At 44.1% G+C, this 26,847-nt stretch overlaps 1 protein-coding gene across 1 annotated transcript in view; it reads left to right on the top strand.

The window, feature by feature from the left end:
• LOC138245569 (collagen alpha-1(XXIII) chain-like) overlaps nt 1-26,847 on the top strand; it is a 284,280-nt gene that overhangs the window by 213,095 nt on the left and 44,338 nt on the right. The window contains exons 18-22 of the mRNA XM_069199279.1: nt 542-592; nt 17,182-17,208; nt 22,768-22,830; nt 22,919-22,972; nt 25,647-25,673. Coding sequence (XP_069055380.1) covers nt 542-592; nt 17,182-17,208; nt 22,768-22,830; nt 22,919-22,972; nt 25,647-25,673 — 222 coding nt within the window. The remainder of the gene's footprint in view (nt 1-541; nt 593-17,181; nt 17,209-22,767; nt 22,831-22,918; nt 22,973-25,646; nt 25,674-26,847) is intronic.

Here is a 26,847-nt window from a genome sequence, read left to right as displayed (position 1 = left end):
TACTGCTTGGGCATGGCAGCGAGAATTTCCAATAAGCGGTCAGGTGAAATGTCATGGGACTATGGGGCTACGGCTGTTCCAGCCCTAGATTCACCCACTATAGTGTGGCACAGAAGAATAGGACTCAGTGTTACTGATAATAAATGAGATAATTATACACATATGCATGAGTCGGATGTATGATTGTTACTAATCAATAAAAGGTTATGACTATCTCAGAGGTAATTCATTTTGGGTATGTTCCATTCCACTTGACTATAGAGCTGAAGAACAATTGACCCTTTACCTGCTAACAATAGGTGTTCATGACCATCCATCGATATTTGCTGCATTGCTCTAGATGACGACCACTTTTGACCATAAATAACAGGAAGGTCTACTACTGACTTTTGTAAATCGGTCACTTGATGAAGTCAATTGCCTTTATAACTGAGAGTGCAGTGTCTGCTTTGTTTTGTAAATGTCCCAGAAAAGTATTTGACTGTATTAATAATTTGCCTATTTCATGAGTTTAATTTATATATCATTTTTATGAGTGCAGATTATACCCGAACAAGGACCACCCGGACCACCAGGACCCCCAGGAGAAATAGTAAGTGTTTATTATGGTGGCCAGTGCCATCTACATACATAACTCAAGCACGTATTCATGGGGGTACGGCTGATTACATGTTTTTACTTGATCACGGATCACTTGCATTGCTTTCTTTGACTAATAATGCAGTGGGCATATAAAGAGGTATTTAGAAAGAAGAAAATATTACAAAATTGTGGGGGTACCATATTTAGAATGGTGAAAGCATGTGAAATTGTTATGGCTCCAATAAGAGAACTAGGACACATAGGAGATGTATGAGATTTGTGGTTGGTGGGCTGTAAAACCAACAGTACAGTGCTAAGTGAATATGTTGAAGGTGCTTCAGGGCCTCGGGTGGGATGCTCATGGCCCTGAAAAGTAGGAAGGCAGATGATGTGGGTGTCATTTTAATTGCAGATATTTGTATATAAAAGTCCTTCAAGGTAAAACTTACAACAAAATTCTTCTGCACCTGCTCTATTCTGGAGATGGGAGGACTTGGTTCCTGTCGTCCTTGATACAGATTTTAAGTGCCATAAGGAGGCATACCTTATGATCTTGAAAACTGATAAGCGTGTATTTGTCCTTTAGATATTGCACTTCTTTAGTAATGGGATCTCACGTTTTTCTAATAATGCATTCTTTCCAAATGGTATCCTTTCTAATAAATTATCCTTTCCAACATGATATTCTATATAATAGTGCATTCTTTCACATTAATCTGATAAGGTGCCTTATTCAATTTGGAAACATATTTCTTTAGGAGCGTAATTGGAGACAGAGGGTTCTTATATGGGATGGCAGGGATAATGTTGATTGGCTGTGGAAGACCGAGTTTAGAAAGCAGCACTAGTGGCTGGTGGCTTTTTGAAAGTGGTGGGGCATAATAGTCACCTTTGAATGTCACTGAGTGAGCAATGAGGCTGACACCAATGGACCCAAGGGAGTTTCAGACTAAATGACAATGTCTCCAAAGTCATTAGGCAGGCAAATGTATGCAGATGGGATTTACACTAACAAAATCCCAAAACATGATTCTGAGGGTGTAGGAAGGCAATTTGTAATCGCTACATTAAACAACGTTAGTAATGATGGATAACATAGAGTCCTTTGTCATAATTTATAGTTACTACATACATATATTACTGTGTTCTCACTTGCACATTCATTACATAGCAGTTTACTTGCTTTATGTATGCTATACATTAGTATAGACACAGTACCAGATTGTTTCAAGTGTCGTTACAGAAGTCTGCAAGACAGTAACTTGCCACTGTGGCAAAAATCAACAGAAAACTAATTGCTTTATGGCTTCTAGGCAGCAGTGCTTCCACCTAAGATACAAATTACTTGGTCTTGGCATTACTCAGGCAGGCAAATGTGTGCAAAGGCACTTTACACAAAATAGCAAGATAATATTTTAACCCCTTCGCTGCCAAGCCTTTTCCCTTCAGGTGGCAGGCCTTTTTTTGGCTATTTAGGGCAGTTCACGCTTAGGCCCCCTAACTTTTTGCCACATAAGCTACCCATGCCAATTTTTTTTTTTTTTTAAAGTCGAAAATGGGCTGCAGAAGAAAGCTTGTGTTTTTTTCCCTGAAAATTGCATCAACAAAGGGTTTGTGGTGCTAAAATCACCATTTTCCCAGCTTTCAGGAACCGGCAGACTTGAATCAGAAAAACCACATCTTTCAACATATTTTCGGCATTTTACTGGGACATAGCCTATTTTTACTATTTTTTTATGCTTTCAGCCTCCTTCCAGTTAGTGACAGAAATGGGTGTGAAACCAATTCTGGATCCAGGACAGCTAAAGATTTCTGAAAATCTGAATTCAGCAAGGGGTCATTTCTGTAGATCCTTCAAGGTTTTCCTACGAAAAGTAACACCTAAAATAAATAACTTTAAAATTGAGGTGAAAAAAAGAGCCATTTCTGATGGATACACCTACCTGTGGATTCCTCACCTAAAGAATTCTCCCCTCGCGCCAGCCCTCGACGGAAATTTCTTCTAGCTCTGCACGTCGACGATGATGTCACAATCGCCCGACTCCACGCGACGCCACATGACGTCATCCAGGCAATAAGAAGCCCTCGTCGACGTGCAGACGTCAGTTCCCTTTTTTCCATGCCCGAATAACGGTTAATTCTTCGAGGCTCACAGGGAGCTACTGTTTCCAACGGCGGTTACGATGTCGCAGCCTAGAAAATCCGGCTTTAAACCTTGTAGCCAGTGCGGGGGTCGGATGTCGGTTATCGATCCCCACGAAAACTGTCTCTGGTGCCTTAGTTCCGACCATGAGGTTGGGGCATGCGGTTCGTGTCAACGCATGAACCCTAAGGCACTTAAGGAGAGGGAGGCGAAGTTGTTCTTGGCCCGGTCCAAGAAGAAGGAGAGGCATCACAGAAGGGAGTCTTCGTCGAGATCTTCGAGGTCTCGTCACCATCATAGTGACTCTCGGCGCCGTCATGGATCTCGGCGCCGATCGAGCAAGGGACGGTCCAGATCTAGATCGGCTTCTCCGTCGGCTCGGCGTCGTCCGACGTGGGAGATAAGCCCGACCGACCGTCACCGCCGCCTCCGACGACCCCGACGTCACCCGGGTCGGTCTTTGAGGTTGAGCCTCCCCAGAGGCCTGAGGGTTCTCCTGGCCAGCAGTTACCTGGGCAGCTTTGCCGGCGCCGGTGCAGCAGCAGCAGTACCCGGCTTTCCCGACTCCGGGATCGGATCCTGCAGCGTTTTTAAACGCTATGTATAACATCTTTACTTCCATGACGCCGGGTGGAAGTCATGCAGGTCCGTCTGGCCCTCTGGCCTTTGATTTGGGTGTTTTCGGCGTCTTACAGGTTGGCGCCATTCACCCCGTTTTTATCTGCTGCACCTGAAGCGGCGCCGATGCCTATGACGTCGCCCAGGATGGCTACACCTGTTACAGCGCCGTCGGATTCGCCTCGGATCCGATCAACGTCTAAGAACCCTTTGGAGCCGGAGCCTCCGGCTTCGGACGGATCCGAGGTTCGGCGCCTACGAAGATCTTTGGCGTCGGCCGACGCCTTGTCGACTCCAGGCTTGGAGTCAAGACTTAAGTCAAGACGCCTGGCTCTTTGTCTCTTGGAGGAAGAGGAGTACGCGAGGCAACACCTGGAGGAAGGTGAAGTTATAGAGCCCTCGGTTGACTTCCAGGGACTGGATTCAGCTAGTGGCCTTGACACTACCCCGGAATGGGATCTAGCTTCCCCGGGAGAGGTCACGGAGGAAGCTGCTTCTTTCCACGCAGTCATTCGTAAGGCTGCAGACTTTTTGGATCTTCCCCTTCCTACCACAGAGGTCAAGAGAAATGTATTAACAGAAGTCCTCCATCCGACGTCTGCTTCTGCTGAGCCTCTTCTACCATTCAATGAGGCTCTGCTGGACCCCATTAAGGATATCTGGCTGAAACCTGTGTCCACCGCTGCGGTCAACAGAGCGGTGGCTCGGCGGTACAGGACGGCGCCTGAGGATCCGGTGTTTCTTTCCAGACAACCAACTCCGGAGAGCCTAGTGGTGCAAGCTTCATGTTCATCCAGATCCTCTCCTGGCTCGTTTCCTGGGACCCCTGCGGACAGGGAGTCAAAAAAGATGGACCATACTGCTAAAAAGACATTTTCATCTTGTAGTATGGCCCTAAAATCTTCCAATGCTACATGCATACTAGGGCGTTACATCCATGCCCTTATGGAAGAGGCTAAGGGCCACCCTAATTTGTCCCAGGAGATGCTGCAACTATTAGCGGATGCTCAGGCGGCTGCGACGCAAGTGATCCAGTCTGGATTGGACACTTCGGACTCGGTGGCTAGGGCTATGGGCACGACCATAGTCTCTAGGCGGCAGTCTTGGCTTCGGTCATCTGGCTTCTCGTCGGACGTGCAAGCCACACTCCTTGATCTTCCGTTTGATGGAGAGAAGCTCTTCGGCACCAAGGCTGACTCTGCCCTGGAACGTTTTAAAGAAAGCAGAGCAACTGCTAGGTCTTTGGGACTCCAGTCGTCGGCCTCATCCTCCTTTAGAGGCTTTCAGAGATTTAAGGGATTTGGACGTGGTTCCTTTCGAGGAAGATTGCAAGGACCACAACAATCTACTTCTACCCTGCCTTTCAGATCCTTCAGGGGCAGGGCCAGAGTCCGTACGAGAGGAGCCACCTTGCAGCACTCTGCCTCTTCCTCGGGAGGGGTGCAGCAAGGAAAGCAGCCGTAGTCCTCCACCACTCCCTGTCCATTCGTCTCCGGTAGGGGGGAGACTTGCCTCTTTTCTTCCAATGTGGGAGGTCATAACATCGGACTCCTGGGTCGTCGACATTGTGAAGAGGGGGTACGCTCTTCCCTTTCGGGAATTCCCTCCTACCTTCCCTCCCCGACCATCCTTCTGTTCGGAAGACAATCTTCTCCTATTACCGCAGGAGGTATTATCCCTATTACAAAAAGGTGCAATAGAGTTGGTTCCCGAGCAAGAGAGGGGTCAGGGGTGTTATTCAAGATACTTCCTGATTCCCAAAAAGGATGGTCGACTGAGACCGATTTTGGACTTGAGGATTTTGCATTGGTTCCTCAAACAGGAAAAGTTCAAAATGCTGACCCTCTCACAGTTTCTTTTGGTGTTGAACGAAGGAGACTGGATGGTGTCGGTCGATTTGCAGGACGCGTATTTTCATATTCCGATCCTCAAATCGCACAGGAAGTATCTCCGGTTTGTAGTGGGATCACAGCATTATCAGTTTGAAGTCCTTCCCTTTGGTCTTACTTCAGCATCTCGAGTCTTCACGAAGGTGATGGCGGTGGTAACAGCAGAGCTCAGAAGAAGGAGGATAGCTGTGTTTCCCTATCTGGACGATTGGTTGATCAAGGCCAAAACTCCAGGGCTAGTGCGGTGCCATCTCCAGTCGACGACTCAATTGTTGTACGACCTGGGTTTTTCAGTCAATGTACCCAAATCCCACCTGGAGCCCTCTCAACGCCTCCTGTTCATAGGGGCAGTATTGGACATGACATTGAATTGGGCCTTTCCTCCATCCCAGCAGGTTCAGGACATCCAGGCTTTGATTCCAATGTTTCGAAATGGAGCGGTAGTTCCAGTCCTCAAGGTCCTTCGTCTGCTCTGTCTGTTTGCTTCTTGCATACTGTTGGCACATGAGGGCTCTCCAGTGGTGCGTCCGCAGGCAGTGGTTTCAACACAAAGGGGATCTCGAAGATTCGATAAAGATCTCCAGAGACACTGCGGAGGATCTTCGATGGTGGGCAGGGGTCGACAACCTGTCTCAAGGAAGGCCGTTCTCGCTGCCTCCTCCAGTGGCCACGGTGGTAACAGATGCTTCCACTGTAGGGTGGGGAGCTCATCTGGGGGACCTGGAAATCAAAGGCCTTTGGTCTCCGGGGGAACAGAAGTTGCATATCAATCTGTTAGAGTTGCGGGCAGTACGTCTGGCACTCAAGGCTTTCCTCCCTTCCATTCGCAGTCAATCAGTCCAAGTTCTAACGGACAACACGACCGCGATGTGGTATATAAACAAACAGGGAGGAGTGTGGTCGTATCTTCTCTGCAGAGAAGCTCTTCGTCTCTGGTCCTGGCTTCAGGATCACAAGATCTGCTTAGTTGCACATCATTTGGCCGGAGTCCTGAACGTGCGTGCAGACATTCTCAGTCGACGCAGCTCGGTCGATCACGAGTGGCGTCTTCATCCAGATCTAGTTCTGGGAATCTTCCGGTTGTGGGGATATCCACAAATAGATCTGTTTGCATCTCAAGAGAATGCGCAGTCTCCGCTATTTTGCAGCCTCCAGTATCCGGTGCAAGGAGCTTTGGGGGATGCGTTTCAGATGTCCTGGAAGGGGCAGTTGCTTTACGCGTTTCCCCCCATACCCTTGATTCCTCGAGTTCTCAGGAAGATCCGCCAAGACCGAGCTCAAGTCATCTTAATAGCTCCGGATTGGCCGAGAAGGGTGTGGTATTCGGACCTACTCCAACTCTCTCACTGCCCTCCGCTCCGTCTCCCTTGCAGGGTGGACCTTCTCTCGCAGTCGCAGGGGCAGATTCTACACCCCCACCTCCAGAGCCTGCATCTTCATGCCTGGAGATTGAACGGGGCAATCTGAGTTCCTTTTCTCTCCCTCCAGATGTGGTGGAAGTTATTTTATCGGCCAGGCGACACTCCACCAAGTCAATCTATGCTAATCGTTGGGCTAAATTTACAAGCTGGTGTGGAGAGAATAGTTTAGATCCTTTAAAAGCTGGTTTATCTGACATTTTGTCATTTGCACTCCATCTGGCACAGAAAGGTTTTGCAATTGCCACTGTTAAAGGTCATCTGTCTGCACTATCTGCTTTTCTGTGCCTTCCTGATCAACCGTCCTTCTTTTAATCACCAATTGTTTTAAAGTTTCTAAAGGGACTCACTAATAGGTATCTACCCACGCCATTCGTTATGCCTCAGTGGGATCTTAACTTAGTCTTAACTTTTCTTATGGGGGCTCAGTTCGAACCAATGCATTCTTGTTCTTTACGGTACCTGGTATTTAAAACTGTTTTCCTGGTGGCCATAACATCTGCCAGAAGGGTTAGCGAGCTTCAGGCTCTCTCTGTGGAAACCCCATACCTTTCTTTCTTTAAGGACAAAGTGGTGTTGAGGACCAAGGCGGCTTTCCTACCGAAGGTTGTTACACCCTTTCAGCTGGGGCAGTGGATTACTCTCTCTCCCTTTTACCCTCCACCTCACCCATCCAAAGAGGAAGAGAGGCTCCACCGGCTGGATCCGCGAAGAGCTCTGAGCTTCTACGTCGCCAGGACGAAAGAGTTCAGACAGGATGAACAGCTCTTCGTTGTATACGTGGGGAAGAGGAAAGGTAGAGCGGTCCGCAAGAGAACGCTATCCAGGTGGGTCATTCTATGTATTAAGATCTGCTATTCTTTGGCGAAGAAGGATCCACCTTTGGGGATTCGTGCCCATTCCACCAGAGCCAAAGCAGCTTCATCTGCTTTGGCTAGAGGTGTTCCTGTGGCTGACATCTGCAGGGCAGCAACTTGGGCGTCCCTCCATACTTTTGCCAAGCATTACTGTTTGGACTCTGAGGTTAGGAGGGATGGCCATTTTGCTCGCTCGGTGCTGCAAGATTTCTTGGTTTGACCATTCGGGCACCCACCACCGGAGGTTTTACTGCTTGGGGACTCTATTCTTTAGGTGAGGAATCCACAGGTAGGTGTGTCCATCAGAAGAATAAGTTACTGACCTTCGGTAACGCTTTTTCTGGTAGATACAATAACTACCTGTGGATTCCTCACGGTCCCACCCGCCTCCCCGTTGCCTGACTGGTCAAACCAAGATCTCTTTGGGTGCGCATCCTTGATCTTGTAATATATGTGTATAGCTGTTTCATGCATATAGTTGTATTCATTGTATATACTTTTCCTTTGCACATTAAGATAGTGAAGGGGCATTTTGGACTTGATTTATACATATATATATTTATTTCGGTCTCGGATTGAGCATTCATAACTGTGAATTTTATTGAGTTTTATATTAAATGTTTTATTTTCATCTATTCTGGATGAATGTGTACTTTTTAGGTTTAACCTGTTCGCCTCTATGGCACGTAAAAAATGGTGATAACTGACGTCTGCACGTCGACGAGGGCTTCTTATTGCCTGGATGACGTCATGTGACGTCGCATGGAGTCGGGTGATTGTGACGTCATCGTCGACGTGCAGAGCTAGAAGAAATTTTCGTCGAGGGCTGGCGCGAGGGGAGAATTCTTTAGGTGAGGAATCCACAGGTAGTTATTGTATCCACCAGAAAAAGCATTACCGAAGGTAAGTAACTTATCCACATTTTCTTCTATAACTTTTTCCAGCTATGGCAGATTTTTTAAAGCAATATACCATTATGTCTGCTGGACTCTTCTAGTTGCGGGGATTTATAAGGCTTGTAGGTTCATTAAGAAACCTAGGTACCCAGAGCCAATAAATGTGCTGCACTTTGCAATGGGTTTTCATTGTATACCGGGTATACAGCGATGTTTTTGGTGAAATATAAAGAATGAAAAATAGGTACCAAGGAAACCTTTGGATTTCCAAAATGGGCAAGATAAGGTGTTGGGAAGCGGTGGTTATTTGCACTTCTCTGAATACCGGGGTCCCCATACTAGCATGTGAATTACAGGGCATTTCTCAAATAGACATCTTTTTTACACACTTTCTTACATTTGAAAAGAAAAAATTTAGAGAAAGACAAGGGGCAATAACACTTGTTCTTCTATTCTGTTTTTCCCCAAGTCTTTCGATAAAAATGGTACCTCACTTGTGTGGGTAGGACTAATGCCCGCGACAGGAAACACAAGATGGACACATCACATTTTTACATTGCAATCTGACATGTTTTTTGGAAAGTGCCTGGCTGTGGATTTTGGCCTCTAGCTCAGCCTGCACCTAGGGCAACCTACCAAACGTGTGCATTTTCAAATCTAGACACAAAGGGGAATCCAGAATGTGGTGACTTGTGGGGCTCTCACCAGGGTCTGTTACCCAGAACCCTTTGCAAACCTCAAAATTTGGCAAAAAAAACACTTTTTCCTCACATTTCGGTGATAGAAAGTTCTGGAATCTGAGAGGAGCCACAAATTTCCTTCCACATACATTCCTCCAAGTCTCCCGATAAAAATGGTACCTCACTTGTGTCGGTAGGCCTAGTGCCCGCGACAGGATATGCCCCAAAACACAACATGGACACATCACAATATGCAGATTCCGGAAGGTTCCATAACAAAAATGTGGGAAAAATGTGTGATTTCAAGCAAAGTTGGAGGTTTGCAGGGCATTGTGGGTATGAAAATGGTGTGGGGTGCATGTGAAGCACACCACCCTGGACTCACCCAGATGTTTAGTTTTCAGATGTGTCTAGGTCTCGCAGATTTTTCTACATGACAGCTTCCCAAAGTCCAAAAAGTGCAGCCCTGACCTTTCCAAGTGGGACAATTTTGAGAGTTAGACATGTTCTCATGACCCAAATGTAAAATGCAAACCCCAAATAATCAAATGTCCTCTTGCTTGCCGTGTTGATAAGATCTTTTAGTGTGCGGGGTGAGAGCTGAAACACTGTTACCCCCTTTAGTTGGAGTGGGGGCAAAACCATGCCTACACTGTTGGTGGCCACCACCCCACTGATGGGCAGAAAAACTTTCTCCCCACTTATTTGAGGTGGGGGTATGGCCATATCCCACCCTCTTTTTTGGAGAAAAAAAATCTTCCCTGGTCTCTGCTGGGCTTTCTGCCCCCCTGGGGTGCAGATGGGCCTTACACAAATAGGCCCATCTTCCTCCAAGGGGTGCAGAAATGGCTAACAGTAATGTGCCACCATAGGGAGCGACCCTAGCCTAAGGGACTGCCCCCCAAACAAAACACACACACGCAAATCCCCGGTGCCTAAGTTGTTTCTGTCCCCGGGTGCAGGTCAGCCTAATAGAAATAGGCAGATCTGCCCCCAAGGGGGGTAGAAATGGCCTAAAATACATTTTCCCCCCAGGGGAGCCACCCTTGCCTAAGGGGTCGCCCTCCAGCTGTAAAAAGTTTTTAAAAATCCCTGGTGCCTAGTGGTTTCTTCCCCCGTTGGGGGCAGATTGGCCTAACTAAAATAGGCCGATTGGCACCCAAGGGGGGCAGAAATGACCTAAAAGAATGTGCCCTCCAGGGGAGAGACCCTTGCCTAAGGGGTCGCTCCCCACCTCTAAAAAACAAAAACAAAAAATCACTATCCCTGGTACCTAGTGGCTTCCTAATTAAAATAGGCCTAATAAAATATTGCCCCCCTGGGAAGTGACCTTGCTCAAGGTGTCACTCCCCTCATGTCCATTTAAAAAAAAGAAAGTCCCTGGTGTCTAGTGGGCATTTCTGCAGCCTGATCGCTTCACGATCAGGCTTAGAAATGCTCAAAGAGACATGAAAGGAAAGGAAAGGCCTTTCCTTTCATGTCCTCTGCCTGCCCCCACCCCCTGATTGGAAGAGAATGCTTTGAATTTCTCTTCCGATCATGCTGAAAGCTGAGCTTCCAGGGCGATGGGGGCAGCCTCTGATGAGGTCAGCACGCGATCGCGCCCTGACTTCATCAGACATCACGGGGGTGGAAGGGGAAGCGATACCCTTCCATCCCTGCCCTGGGGGGGTGGGTGTGAGGCCCCCACAGCCAGGTGCAGGACGTAACAGTTACATCCTCTGCACCTGAGCGGTGCTGCCGAGGACGTAACCGTTACGTCCTGGGCACCCAAGGGGTTTAGGTTTATTTGAATTTTACGCCTCTGCTATGGTACCGCCAATATCATTTAAAATTAACTTTTTGTTTCTAATGACGTTTTATGGATGATGTAGGAGTGAATACAGCTATTACCTGAAAAATATCACCACATGCTGATGATTTAAAGTACACACGGCCCGAGATTGAAATGCAGAAAAACTCTCCTTGCAATTTGTTTTTTTTTTACTTAAAGGGCAGTCCGACTCAGCTGGTGTTTAATTATTTGCAGCTCTCACATCCATCTCACATCTTGGCTATTCAATCTGAAACAAATAACATCACTGTGTACTAAACTGGTATGGCGGCCACAGGCACCATACTTGTTTGGAGTGTGTCACCTTGTAGATGCTGTCAGTATGGACTTCCATAGCCTGGATTTTCCCACAAACTGTCTGAACTAAGACCAGAAGAGGATAACAAGCATTTGGAATGTAATAGGTCTTGCAGTTTTTTTGAGTTACAGCTAGTAGCATTGTAAATTCATAACTGTACTTTTCTTGCCACATAAATTGGTCAAATCTGCCTCATAATGTCGTCTATTTTCTGCTATATAATTCCAGTCGCCCAGCATTTAACTAAAGCACTTCCATTTACCTTCTTCCTCTATCTTAAAACATATACAATTATCACATAAACATTTATTAGAAATACACTTTTGGCATTAGAGTATAATGCTCAAAACACCATAACAAAAATATAATTTGGGACGTATTGGAGGGTGAAAGGAATGAGGGAGTCTTGGGTAAAGATGGAGAGGACAAGTGGCGTAGTGACAGTGTCATGGGCTCTGAAGTAAGAAAGGAAAACGGTTGACTGGAATATTGGTAGGAAAATAGAGCAGTAATTAGAGTTGAGTGGGGTCCGTAGGTCTCTGTGTCCTGGTGCCATTGCACCTGTAGCTCCTTTGATAACTAGGCCTGTGGAGAGATAGCTGATGGGGCAGAAAAAGAGAAGCCAAAGGAATACACCAGACAAAAGGAAGAAAGAAAAGGGGATCACAAAGAAATAAAAGAAAGAAGGGAAAGAAAGAATGAGACAATGAAAACACAACTAAGAGAAGAAATAGAGCAAACGTGTTAGATGAAAGAAAAAAGGAAAGGAAGCTAGCGAACGAACGAAGATAAAGAGAAAAAATAATGAAAAGTGTGAAAAGAAAGAGAAAAATGAACATTAGAGGAAAAAAAGAGTGATGGTGAGACAAACAAGCAGCGAAAGAACCAGGACATGTATTTACTGACACATTTCCCACAGACACAGAATGGGAAAACCACTTTGACACTTCGGGTCCCTACAAGTAACTTGTGGCTTCCACATACAGATGGAAAAAGAGGGATTTATAGTAAAACATGAAATGAAAGATAAAGATAAGAAAAACTCCAGAGAAAGGAAGGAAGGAAGAAAGATTTTTTTTTTAAGTGAAAGGACGCATACTGAGTCAAATGAAAGAGCAAACAAAGACAAAGAATGAATGAAGGGAAGAGAAAAAAAAATTGTGAAAGAATGAAGGCCTGATGAAGAAAAAAGAGAGTAGTGAAACAAAGAAAGAAATAACCAAGTTTTTGCAAGTTTGAAAAAAGAGGTAGGAAGAGGGAAATAAAAAAAAGGGAAAGGAGTAGAAATAAACAGTTGAAAGAAAGAGAGAAACTGTTAACGTTTAGATTTTAAGAACTGGAAAGAGAAGTGGGGGAGAAAGAAAAAATTGAGGGTAAAGGAAAGAATGGAGTAACATAGGTGAAACAGACCCTTCCAAAGAAACACCGCAGCTAAGAATAGATTTAATTGGCTCCCCCCACGTCCTCAAACAGAGGTCAGAGTGTGGAACAGCAGAGGGCACTGCTGAACAGCAGGAGGTGCATTATCAGAGGTGTATGTGAACCCCAATACAGCAATAGTGGGACGTTTCAGATCGGGATTGGGGGTGTAGACCGAACTGTGTACTGGCCTAATGCTGGAATAACAGAAAGGCAGCCGGTGAGGAATGAGAAATGGAGTGCCATGTATTTCCTGGTTTTGGAATAATGGAGCGCTGCAGGTTAGGGTTGAGGAGCACTAACAGAGTTGTATGTGGGCTGCAGTACGAGAGTAGTAACTTGCACACAGAGTCAGAAGTGTACGGTATGTTAATGGAGCTATGTGTGGAACCTAGTATTGGCGTGCCATTGTTGCTGAGTGTTGGCCTGGAGGTGCCCTGGTGAAGCTGCGAGTGGGGCCCAGTATGGGAGTAGCTTTGCCCCTGAACCTTTGAAGCAAGGGGAATGTGTGAGCCTTAGTACTGAGAAGAAACGTGCACTGAATGTTAGAATTTATGGAATCTGGCACAGTGGCTGTTAGACTTAAGATGCACTGGCTGAGCTTTGTTTTGCTCTTTTGGGTCCAGTATTTGCTTGGAAGTGAGACTGAATATTTATATTGAGCTGCTGTAACTGATCTGTATGTGAGTGGGGTCCCAGTAGAGGAAAAGAGGTGACATCGCCAGGGTAAAACTGAGGTGCACTAATGGAGCTGCACCCTACATCCCAGTACTTCAACATCAGAGTGTACTGACTGTAAGAACTGAGGTGCTCTGGCAGACAGCGTGTGTAGGGTTCTGGTCCAGGCATGGCTGAGGGGCCTGGAGTGTGTGAACTGAGGTGCACTGATGGAGCTACGCCTGAGGTCCCAGTACTGGAACAGCAGTGTGTACTGACTGCAAGAACTGAGGTGCTCTGGCAGACAGCGTGCATGAGGTTATGACATGCTGAGGGGATTGGAGTTTGTGAACTGACGTGCACTGATGGAGCTGCACCCGAGGTCCTAGTACTGGAACAGCAGAGTGTATTTACTGCAAGAACTGAGGTGCTCTGGCAGACAGCATGTATGGGATTCGTGGCACTGGCCCAGCTGAGGTCTTGGAGTGTGTGAACTGAGGTGCACTGATGGAGCTGCAAGTGGGATCCCAGTATGGAGCAGAAGTGGACACTGTCTCTAAGGATTACAGAGCCCTTGTAGAGCTGGGTGATTAGGCTATAAGCAATTACAAGCGATCCTCCGCCCTGGGGACTACAGTCAGGCACACTTGCTAAAGAAAATCCAAGCCAAGGAAGGGCGGGAGCCAGGTAGCTGAGAGAGGGTATCAGCCTGATTTATAGCCTTGTTTACAGCTAAGCTCAGACCAAGAATGCTCTGCAAATTAAAAGGGAAGCTTCCCTCGACCAGAGCAGGAAACAAAGTAAAAAAAAAAAAAGTACTGACTAGACAAATAGGACAAAGCTTAATCATACAGTAGTTGGTCCCTGCTCCCACATAGAAGAAGGAGGGACAAAGAGGCATGACAGACCACTAGCAAGCAAGGATTTTTAAATGACACTGAAACTAACAAATGAAATAGCTGAAATCTCACAGAAGTATGCTTAAAATTATGTAAGAGGTCATACGCTTACGCTTGACCTCACAAAAAATGGCCAGTCGTGCTCTTTAAAATAAAGCAGCACCATAAATGGCCATGTTGTGCTCGCTTCCCTACCCTGCGCTCCCTGGCTCTTCTGTGTCTGAGTTGGAGGTTCCTGTGTGCCAAAGAGCCCATGCAGACATAGCTCTTATGATATTTATTACATTAAATGGCATGAGATCTGCTTCAGGATTGGATGGACAAGACAACACATTGCCACACTGAAAACAAGGAGGGCTGTGTTAGCTGACCCAGCCAGCTCTGCCAAGTACCTACCACCCATCAGGGGTTACACTAATGCATTTTAGTGCTCCTGTCCACATCAGAGAGCTGCAATTCATTAGTCATGCATATTGCAGGGCCCTTGGACCACCCTCGAGGCACCCTGGCACTGGACAAGGAGCTGTAGCTCGCTGTGCTGGCATTGCTCGCCCAGATCGTGTTTCCTTTTGTTCGGTGAGTCGTCACACCTCATGAATTAAGAACTCTTCTGTGAGACACCCTGCACAGGGAATCGTCACCGACAATTAAGCCGAGCTCGGCTCTGAGAATACTAGGCGGTCTTGTCAGCACAGGTGGTCATGTTCGTAGACATACAAGTTAGACCCAGCAGTGGCTTGACGCGGATAGAGGGCAGCGCATTGTTGGTTTCCGGAAAGGCCACTGACCCTGTGGCCGCGCAGTGTCTGATTCAGAGCAGCTTTGATTTTTCCTCCAGTCAGCTGCAGTCGCCAGACTTCACCGAGGTCCAGGAGCACCTCTGCCTGCCTCGGTGTGCTGGACGCCACCGCCAGCAGGGGGCACCACAGCAACTTCCCAAGGACCAGACTGGAAATAATACAACAAAGAGTAAAAACCAAGACATCGGAGGGGAGCAATAATAGTAAAAAATGTAGATAATTTCGAAAATGGAAAGTCCTAATTGTAATCGACCTCCTGGACCACTTGTGGAGAGCTCGCGATTTCTCTCCATCTCGCGCTGAGGCAGAGAGCAGCAGGCCCAGCCCAGCCCGGAGGTACCAGTGCCAGTGGTAAAGGCCGTGCCCCTGAGCCTCCACGAGAAGCTGCAGCGCTGCATGCTTTCAACGTCAACTACTGTGTTACCAGACACGTGTTTTTTAAGCAATAAATGCTATGTAATTAAATGATATATTTTAATTAACATACCTCGAGAATGGACTCACTTGAAAGTGCTTTGAAGTTTCGAATAAAATGCATCGGTGGTGCTAATTTGCACCACGGAACTATTTAGCACCATATATTTTGTAACAGCCCTGCCAAGTGCCACAAGCCACGGTCAAATTAACGGAATTCATTAACCTTTTTCACATTCATGCTTTCCAATAATTATTGCTCAATTTTGAGAGCTCCTGTAAACTCGCCATTAGTTGTTCTTTGTAAGCCACCCAGCGTCAAAAGATATTTGTCCATAACATGAGAGAGACTCGGAGATCAGCGTTTTACATTTAGATTCTACCAGTGTCTGCCTCCCGGCTAGATGATTCGAGGTAGGAGAGGGGGTGACAGCTGTCCTGGTGTGCATTGTTTTTAGAGGCAGATGGTTGATGCTCGCGACTTTGTGCACTAGCAGGTAACTTTAAATTCAATAACAGTATGCCACCAGTGAGCGGCAGTCCCTCGGTGCCCATAAGAGCATTTGAACAAAAAGTATGTAGTACTTACCCAAAGAGTTGTATGTTGTGCCACAGGGGACTCTTTCTGATCGGTTTTAATCCCAATTATGTTTTACTCTGTGTCACTCATAAGGCACAGAATGTCACACGTAAACACACTTAAACCGTGAGAATGTCACACATGACCAAACTGGAAACTTGGCAGCTATGCCCTGTCTTCTAAGCAGAGTGAATTTAGAACTGAGAAGCCTGAGACACACCTTAGGCCAGGGGTCTTTAAACTGGGGAGCAGACCCCCCCCCTAGGGGGGCCTCAAGTGATTGGGGGGCGTAGGGGGTCACCACACTCTGGCCAAAAGAAGCGCTACACAGAGAAGTGTTTTGTTTTAAGCAGACACATGTTATTGCATTTTTAAAAAGGTAACAGTACTTAACTGCAATGTTTAAATGCATCTAGGCATATTTAAACATTGCCATCTTTATAAAATATTTGTGAAAAATTCTGAGGGGGGCCCCAATGATTTTATTTTTCAATTGGGGGTGCGGCATTAAAAAGGTTGGAGGCCACTGCCTTAGGCTGACTGAGTCCAGTGAAAGGTCAGTCTGTCATGCGCATGTTAAATACAGAGCTCTGCAGCTCTCCATGGCAACAGCCACACCCCTCCCCCCGCCCTTGTGATGGAAGTTCCAATACAAGTAATTGCAGCCCAACACTGATTCATTATAAAGTGAGTCAGTGCCCTTCAGCCACTGGACAGCAGTGAAAGGACCAAGTGGCGTGGCTGGGGTAGCACGGTTTTGATTTTTAAGGTTTTATTTAAAGATTTTGATTTATCAATCATGAGTATTTCTTGATTTCTAATTTAATCAACAAATATTTCCATTACTGTATTTGTGTCTTTCTGTGCAAAAGGTTTTGAATACCTTTGCTCAAATAAAGATGAAAAAGGTTGTAATGCATTTGTTTAAGTCTATGTTTCAGCAACACATAGTTAAAACAATACCTCAGAAGAAAAAAGTAAAAAACAAAAATGTCTCATGCTCAGTCATGAACCATCTTATAATATGCTTAGATGCTAGGCACGTTTACAAAAAGCGCATTTTACAAAGTCAATAATTACTGGAGGCTTGCTGGCAAACGGAAAGAAATATAAATGATCAGCAAGGCATCTGGTTATGTCTTCTAGGCTGAACTTATTGAATTTGCTTTATGAACAATTATTGTTTCATTTTAACAGGGTCTTCAAGGAATTCAAGGGCCGAAGGTAAGTCCACGATACCTATACTGTAGGATGCTGTATGTGGGTCTCCATTAGCAATGTCTGTCCTCAATTGAGTTAAAATTCCAGCTGACCATTTGCTTCCTCGGTTCTATACCACGTCTCCTCAAGAAGTGTGTAAAGCCTGACCCCGAATACGTTGTCACAGTTGAATCATACACTGAGGTGTTATCAGAAACATTACTGGAGGGTTACACGCATGGCTGAGGATAGACTGGGCTATCGCGTCAGAGGAGTGTAAAAAATGTTCGAGAGCAGCGGGCCAGCTCTGGGAATGAAGGAGAGGGCTTAATAAGTGTATCAGCAGACGAGAAGGTCTCTCTTTATCCAGCGTTTAATGTGTGAAAGGTTGCTGCTACTGTTTTTATTTAATGATTTCCAAGTTAACCATTACCATTTTCATGAAATCTACATGTTCACTAAAGTCTTGCCCAGCAATCTGTCGCTAGTTTTTGAGATGCCACACTTAACACATCTGTAAAATAGATTCAAACCTGTTTCCATTAACCAAATGCTCTTCCCTCGTTAAAGGGACCCAGAGTCCTTTGGATATGGATGAAACCGGAAGGCCTCAATCAGGTCTCGTGTTTATGGCCCCAAAAAGGCAATAACATCATGCCATTGGTACTTTCTTGCCTTCAATTGTGTTGTGTTCTATCAAAAGGGGGCCCCCTAAAACTTGTGGGCACAGGCTACTTTCCTCGCTGTAGTTTGAAAAGTTATTTACTTACTGTACTTTGGGTGTTGACAATTGTGTGGATATGGCCTTAATATGTAAGTTAGTTGTTACCATTTGAATAAATCATACAGCTATGTTTGAGATATGCATACCCACTTAAGAAAGAATGTTGGCTGCCTAGTGTACATTTTTCTTACCGGGCATTATTTTCAACAGGGAATACTTTCTAATAGGGCATTTTTAATCAGCTAAGGGGATGTATCTATCCAACAAGGAGAAAGCACAGAATATACTTGTGCTTCTGGGTTAACACCGACATCTAGTAAAGTTAAACTACATACTTTCCCTAGAGTAGGCAGTTGTGTAATAGTAGTATCTCTACATATAGCTTACATTTGCATCATTACACACGTTGCTGACAAGCACCAGTGCTGGTCAGTTGGCCTGAATCATTGTTAATGTATGTCACTTCTTGGGACAGGACCTGGAGTACTGGTAATCCAGGTCTTCTATCGCTCTTCTTCATATCGACTTCATCATGAAGATGTTGAGGTTGTTTTTTTATCAGGACTAAAAGAGGGATGCAGCCTCCTCAATTACAGAGTGGACAACATGTAATGGTATTTCAAAACAAGAAGAGAAGCCGTGATTCAGATATATGAACCTTTTCAAAGGGTTCAATCGCAAATGCTTTGGTGGATATGCATGCACAATATACTGAGTGCCTTAAAAGTAAGAAGTGTTAACTTATTTTCCTATTGATGTATCTTGGAGCTCAACACTTGAATCTCAGAAGGCGATAATCGTGTTATCCTATGTCAGCTTCAGATATTAGAGCGTACTGTACATCAGGGAAGATTGCTGCTGCTTCATATTTCTAAATTGACAGGAACCTAGATTGGTTACCGAAAAGAGGTGCCATTTCAATGTTAGCTGAAAAGAGCAGCACAAGTATATTATACAACCGAGAAGGTGTGCATTGTATTTCACAGATTTTTATTTACCAGTCTGCTTAGGTGCCATGATGCATGTCTTATTCACCTCCACAGAGAGTCCATGACTTATAATTGAACAGAAATCACAGCAGACCATAAGGAGTGGAAACAGATGAGGGGATGAGATAGAAAAAATTGAGGCAAGGCCCATCACACTTCCTCCCGGATTGCTATGGAAGTCTGTAAGAAACATTGTCAGCTTAGTAAAAAAAACCTTGTACCATCAGTAATATATACAATCTTTTAACTAATTACCTTAAGTAACAAGTCCTCCAACTCAATACTATCTTCCCTAAACTCGGATGCAGTTCTCTCAAAGGAAAATAGAAAAATTATGATTACTTTTGTCCTTTTATTGAGTGAATGGGAAATCAGATTTGAATGGGCAAGATAGCGCAAAACCCAGGAAACAAACTTCCAACCCAACGTTCTTTCTGTGAGATACTGCCTCCTCAGTGATCCGCTGAAGACTGCCAACCACAGACTGCTTTGGGAAGCAACAAGACTCTGACTCCATTCTCATTTTATACAATATCATACAAGATGGCTGCCAGTTCCAAAACCCTGCTTCCACAAGATTTAAGTTAGTTTTGGTTTGTTGTGGCATTCACCGCTCCACTCTCCACCTTTCCTCCAATCCTAATTATCACCCTAGTTAGCACTCCAATTGTGCTAAGCATTCAGCAAACGCCATTTAAGCATGTTTTTCCTGTAACTCCAAAGTTCCTGACACCACTGTGTTATGTGATCATAATAGTGTGGAGATCATTGCACTGCCGAAGAAGCCAAGGACTGTAAGATGGTAGCGATTATCAGAGTGAGGAGCGAGCACTGGTCTGTGGCCACAGATTGTTTTCTCAGTAAGTCATGGAGCAAAATGAAGTCTAGAGTTTTCACAATCTTAAAAGGAGTCAATCACATAATTCAGTAAGTCAGGAAGTGCATCCCTACAGGTCCTTCAAACGCCTGCTATAATAATCTCAGTTTTGTCCATATTAACTTGTTACCAACTGTCCATGCTTAGACTTTCAGAGGCTTGCAAGGCCATCATCTACATGTAAGGGGAGAAGAGTAGGAGTATCATCCAAATACATATATAAATGCAAACCAATAGAATGAAGTATGCAAGACACTTGGCATGCGCATTAAAGAGGCAGGTGGCAGAAGAATGAAACCTGATTGGGTCCCACAGATGAGTACCTGGGTGTAGGGGCATAAAGAGGAATAGACACACGCTGAAAATATGTATTAAGAAAATCTCAATCAGCGTTTTTGAAAGTCTAGACAGTAGGCCAGAAGCAAGTAAATAAGAATGATGTGCTTGACCATATCAAATGGAGCTTATCCATCTAAGGAGATCAGTATATTGATACTCCAATTGTCAGTTGTCATAACAAGGTTGTACAAAACACCTTCCAGAGTCCCCCTGAAAGGTCATAAGCATTTCTAAAAAAAACAGCAAAATATTTGTTGCATCGTAAGACCTAAGTCTGCTTTAGTTAAGAGACCACAGACTGTTATATAGCTTTGAAAAAGAAAGGAAGCAGTGACATTGGTCTGATAGGTGAGGGTTTCTGGAGGAGAGACACAGCAGTATTCAGCTTAAGGCCAGAAGAGACTACTATAAAGGTCACATTAAGTTTACTAATTGCTTCTAAGAAAAGAACTATTGAATCATAATGCATTTTGGTAGCAAATCACATACGGATCCCACCTTAGATTGTCAACTGCAGCTTATCCAGAGCAGCAAAGGATTGCCATAGGAAAGAGGTTGTCGCTGAAGCATGATCAAGATAAGAGTGGATGAGAAGAAATATTTGGAAACATGGTAGGCAAGTTAATGGCTCTGAAATGATCAACTTTTGATTAAAAACTTTCTCAAATTATATTGGAGCTGGATCGCAAAAGCTACTTGGGAACTTGAGATCTTGTATGGAAATGCTGAACTTCTGTACAACCTGATTTTCAGAAGTATGTGGTGAGATCCAAAGATAGGCACACTGAAGTTTCTTGTGCAGATTTTAAAATCAGACTACTTTGATACAGCACCTACAGTGCAATTCCAGTGTGGCACAATGTATTTGTTACATGTTTTATTAAACATTTAATGGATGCTGTTAAAGCTTATTAGATTTTCTATCACTGAGAACACACATGGTGGCTACCTCTGCAAGGTTTTCCAGCTATTGCAAATACATACCGGCATGAGGTCATACATATTTTACTGACGATGGCCTCATTTAGAGTTTGGCAATAGAGTACCTGGTCTGGCAAACCAAGAGTTCCACCCAGCTCATTTAGAGATGGACGGACCTTAAGTTTTCTGTTGCTGGAGCAAAGGGGGCTCCATCGATGGAAAGCTTCCTCTGATGGCCAGACGGAGTAGGGGCGGACAGAGGAAGGCCATCATACCACCCAGCCTATTTAGGAAACACCTGGCTGTGATGGATAGAAAGATACAGTGACCCCTCAAAAATTGGAAGAATGCTAAGAGGGTGTGGGGGTCATTGGATTTTTGTTTTTAAAAAACAATCCTCCGTTTGGGAAGTTTGTTTCTGAAAACAAAACCTTTTGAAAAGTTTGGTGAACAGCTGTCAAAACAGAGGGCATCAACTAAACTTTCTGTACAATGAATGGAACCGCTGTGGTGGCGGGTCCTTTCAGTGTACAGAGAGGGCCACTGTGTCAGTGATCATCTCTAAATTTGGGGGATAGCAGACCATCGACATGGCAGATTCCCACCACCGCCCTGAAGGAAAGATAGTGAGTGAAATTTGATAAAAGAGTCTTTATACCCCTTGTGCATAGAACTTAAATTCCAGACCCTGCATATCTGGGACTAAAAAGAGGCTTGTACAACTGCCTAAAAGGTCTGGAGGCCTGCCCCTTCTGAGTGGTCTGCATTAAGGAGGAATTTCAACTCTACTGTCGGACCACCCAACCCTTCAGGCATTTTTATCCCACGACATTCTCTATCACACGCAGCCTGTCTTCCAGTGATTAGTCACCCCATCCCTGGTGTACCAAGGCTTTGTCATCTTGCACAGGCGGTTTCATGAAGGTGTCTGAAAAGCATCTTCACGAAAATAGAAATAAAATAACAACATTAAAGGCTTGGTTCTCTCGCAACTGAAATATCAGTTTTCACTTTTTCTTAATTATTTCCCATTGGTTATATTTATATTATTTGGCAGTGTGCTAAGGTGTAGGACATTTACAAGCTTCTAGCATTTGAAGAGGTTTGAAAGGTTAAACCCTCATATTTTTTCAAAAATAGTTGCATAAAAACTGCAACTGTAGATCCCATAATGGCTTTTGCACACAGAGGGAATGACATGAAATATTAATTTCGAATCGAATAATTTTCTGCTTTTAATTTGTGATGTATTATTTTACAGAGAAAGTAAACAAAATGCAACATAATTTAATTAGAGAGTGGAGCGTTGCATTCCATCGACCCATGTTAAAAAAATGTTCGATTAGGGAACCGTTTCTTTATTTTAAGGATTGCACAAAACAAGAGGATTGAAACAGTTTGTGTTAGATGTATTTGAGCATGGAAAAATTAAGAAGGCTTTTGAATTCTTCTTGCATTTCTACATTTGATATATTTCATCCAAAAATGTCCTGTTAAAAAATATATTTATTTATCTAAAGATGAGGAATACAATCTGCAAAGTCATTTCAAGTATAGAAAATGTTAGTTGTTATAGACTTTTTGACTCAAGTACTGATGTTTTGTTCACTTTTTTGCAACTTTGCATGGAGTGAACCTTAAAAATTCGGTGCAAAGCAGTACTTATTTTCTTGAATGCATTGGCAACATAATCCTTGAGGTTTCCTCTGCTAAATTACCCTCTTTTCCATCAGGGGATGGATGGTCATAAGGGAGAGAAAGGAGACAGTGGTGAAAAGGGTCACACTGGCCCACCGGTAAGTTACATTGTTTGTGTGAGCAAAATAAATGTATTTGTCTGTTTTGTATTGTAACAAATGTATGATGCATTCATTGTAATTCTAGGGACTGCCTGGTTCGGTGGGACTTACTGGCTTGCCCGGCGCCAAAGGAGACAAGGTGACAAGTAGTGATACGAAACTAACACAATTCCCTTGCCCAATCACCAAAACATGTTTTTAGCAATAATGCCATCAATGATATTAGTCTGTTAAACCTTTGAAAACTTTTGGTAAAATGTGAACAAAAATAATATAAGGAATTCTTATTTTTGTATTTTGTATTTTAATCAAGGAATTCTCCTTTATAGGTAGGAACGATGCTTGTCATATTACACAGGGTCTCATTTGTTGACCCAGGTTCTCAAACGAGTAAATATAAATATAGAGTTAGTGTCGGGATTAAAGTGTAAATCAGATGCATTACAGGTTTCATCTAGAAAACCGTGACTGTAAAGGTCTATTACAGCAGAGACCACACCCAAGCTGCCCCCCCCCCAACTGCAGAATGACAGAAGCTGCTGCTGCTGTGGGTGAGCCGCGCTTTTTGGTCTGGCATAGAGACATCTTAAGCTGTTTGGCCAGCCTCGTGTAATACAAAAATCATAAACAAAACTTGCACACATATAAACACATATAGAGGAAGTTTGAGTTAGCCCTCTTCATTCATTGTTTCCCACCATAGCATATAGCCTGGTCCAGCCCACATTAGTAATCGGCTGCCTCTTACTGTGAGTCAAAGGTGCCTTACAACGTAAAAGGGCGAGCCGAGTCAGAGCTGAGCCCAGGGGCTGGCTTGGCTCATAGAGCCCACGCATGAGCTGCGCCCTAAAAATGTTTGTCATGTAAATCATACAACACACTTAACATAAAATATGAGGCAGTCTCTTCAAAATTAAAAACGTGTATTTTTTAACATGTGAAAGTGTTGATATTAATATGTCACAATATAGCACTGCACTGAGAAGTACCTATTAAAAGTGATAGTTTTTATACATGAACTTAGAAACAAACCGCCCCCGCCCCCATGCTGGGCACAATGCCTTTAGTGAACTACGAGGCAAGTCAGTTGTTATGTGAACCCTGTATGTGGCCCTGATTCTTATAGATAGAGCACCATTATAGTCTATAAAATTAAACACTAGGTTTTCCTAAACCTGTTATTCTCAACTCGCATACGTGAAGGTTCTTTCTTATGTGATACTGAAGAAAAAGGAGGGTTGGTAAAATAAAATATTTGCAGAAGATCACACAATTTGGGGGTTGTGGTTTCACTTTGTACAAATCAGCTACGAAATTTGGCATCCATTTGTCCCACCTTTTAGCCTCAAATGTTAATACTTTGATTTTACCTCTTTGTGCATGAGGGTAGCACGAAGTTGGCAGAAAGAAGCCACATTAAAGCTTGGCTCATTATTGGCTCGAGGTTCCAATAGAGCCTTCATCTGAGCTGAGCCTTGCTCAAGTTTTCTCAAGTTTTCTGCGGCTCGCTCACTCTTACAGTGAGTGAAATATCTTTTCCTGCTCACATATTAACAGCCCCTTAAAAATGCACTTCAGTGACAGTGGGCAAAACCTTACTTTACCATTGATTTTACCCTTTCATTTCTTTATTTTTTTTTATCATCCTTGTGGGTTTACATTCTGACTCAGTGGAATAATATTTCCCTGTGATGTATATATGTGTATTAAACTAAAATGGTTTCTGTACCTCGTCAAAGTACACATGCCTGTATCGAAGCACCCACACAGTTCTGTGAAACTGATATGCATTGGTCAATTTTTCATTTAAAATAAAATTGCACGCATATGGATGTCATATTTATGGACTTGTATGATTTCTTTTTCTTCTTTGTATTTTTTGTTCCATCGCGTAAAAAGATAAGAACGGTGTTAGCCATTCCATCAGCCTGTCAATGCTAGATCAGTTGGCTTTTCCAGTGTTTGTTTAACATTGAATACCTGCATTCATATTTTACACATTCACATTCAAGGTGGGCATTCCTATATTTGTATTGGGTTGTTCCTGATGCCCCATTATAAATATTTGCAAATTTATTAAGTCCTAGGGAGAGGACCTGAATATCCAACACTGCCCATGCTGGTAGACATTTACCATGTGCTGTCCTGCACCCGGCAGGGAGCGTTCCATTTGAGTGCTCATTTTAATTAAGCAACAAGGCATTTTTTAGACTATTTCTTATAATCTGGTGCCATTGTGTGACCATCTGTGGTGGCTCTGTTAGTCCAGTATTCGTCTTACTAGGAACGGTAATAAATTGTGTGGGGCCCAAGTGTCCCTCAAGCTAAACCAGATATGGTTTCCTAGCTTCAGACACCATCTAGTTTGGGAAGAGAGGGAGCCATGACACCCTGCCAAAATGAATCCAGAGTATCTATCGGCAGCACTGATAGAATTTGCCCTGCACTCCTGAATCCAGCCCTTAGGTGGGGAACTGAACCCCCCACCATGTTGAGTGAAATCAGATGTTGCGTCCTGCTTAGTGGAGGATTTCAGGCCTTTTGCCCCACCACAGCAATAAACGAAGCAGCTATTCCATGATGCTTTGCTGTGCACTGTCTCAACGAGGAGCTGACTGGAAATGTTAGTAGCTGTGGCACACCTAATAATGTTTTGCACATAATAGAGGCTTAACATTTACAATTAAATCATGTGCAAACCAGTTCCTCAAAAAACTAGGGCAAGAGAAGAGACCTGCTTTCTGGGTGTAATTGTCTAATTGGTACATTGTATAACAAAGGTGTTATTCCTTTTTTTCTTTTCTCACCCTCAGGGGAAACCAGGTGAACCAGGATTAGATGTGAGTACTTGAGAAGATGTTTTCCTCATTTTATGTTAAAGGTAACATTAATGCACAAGGGCAGTTTTTGAATCAAATGCAGACAAGATAGTTGACACGCTTTTTTCATTCGACCCTTTCACCGACAAATTGCACCTATAGGCATATGACTACACGTGGGCAATGTTTTATGAATTTAAGGGGTTCGCAAATGTTGCCGACAGTTCACATAGAAACCTATGATAGTTGCATGTTTTGAGGCATACTCTTAAAAAATGTTTCCAGCATGTGCATTGTACATATTGTAGAACTGGGCGCAGGACAATGGCAACATGTTTAGGCAGTGCCATTTTTTTTCTCCATGGGGTAATTATTTTTGCCTCTGGAGAAAACCCTTCCCATGCCCCAAAAGCAATGTTTTCAGTCTTCAAAATGCACATCCACTCTGGGATGCAGTGGAAATCCAAATGATCAGATACAAATGGTTTGTGCAAGACCTAGTTGCAGGCATATGAGTTTTAGCATCTGCTGAACTACTATGGCGAACATTAGGTTGGTTCTGGCCGTGTCATGGAGTATGTTGTTCTTGTAGGACTGTCCTTTTTAGGTTGTGGCTCCAGACAGCTCACATGAGCTCGAATCGAGACATGCTGTATCTACACCTTGGGCTTCAGCCCGCACATAGCCTTCCCATTTACTGGCACCCTTATCGCTTCATTTTGCAGTATGCCCATTTGTGAAGGGCATGCATACATTATACCTTTTTAGTGTTTTGCCCTCCCTGAGAGCACCAGCCAGCTACTATTAACATACGCAGCAGCCATTCTTTAGCCATTGTTGTGGGACTGCTTTTTTGTTGTTGTTTACAACTGGTGACTGGTCCCGCCATCCATTAAGAGCGCTATTGTGCCTGTGGCTCTGTTTGTTTCATATGGCTGCTCTGTTTCTGCCTTTCTGCCCATTTCTTGCCCTCTGTTTGTGCCTTTCTGATTGTTTCTTGCTCTCTGTTTGTGCCTCTCTGCCGAATTTCTGCTCGTTTCTTGCCCTCTGTGCCTTTCTGCTCGTTTCTTGCTCTTTGTTTGTGCCTTTCTGCCACTTTCTTGGCTTCTGTTTGTGCCTTTTTGCTCGTTTCTTGCCCTCTGTTTGTGCCTCTCTCTCCCATCCATGCTTCACCCTGAGAACTGCAGCAGCAAAG

The sequence above is a fragment of the Pleurodeles waltl genome, chromosome 7 (assembly GCF_031143425.1).
Source record: "Pleurodeles waltl isolate 20211129_DDA chromosome 7, aPleWal1.hap1.20221129, whole genome shotgun sequence".
NCBI lineage: Eukaryota > Metazoa > Chordata > Amphibia > Caudata > Salamandridae > Pleurodeles > Pleurodeles waltl.
This window is presented reverse-complemented; position numbering and strand designations above follow the sequence as displayed.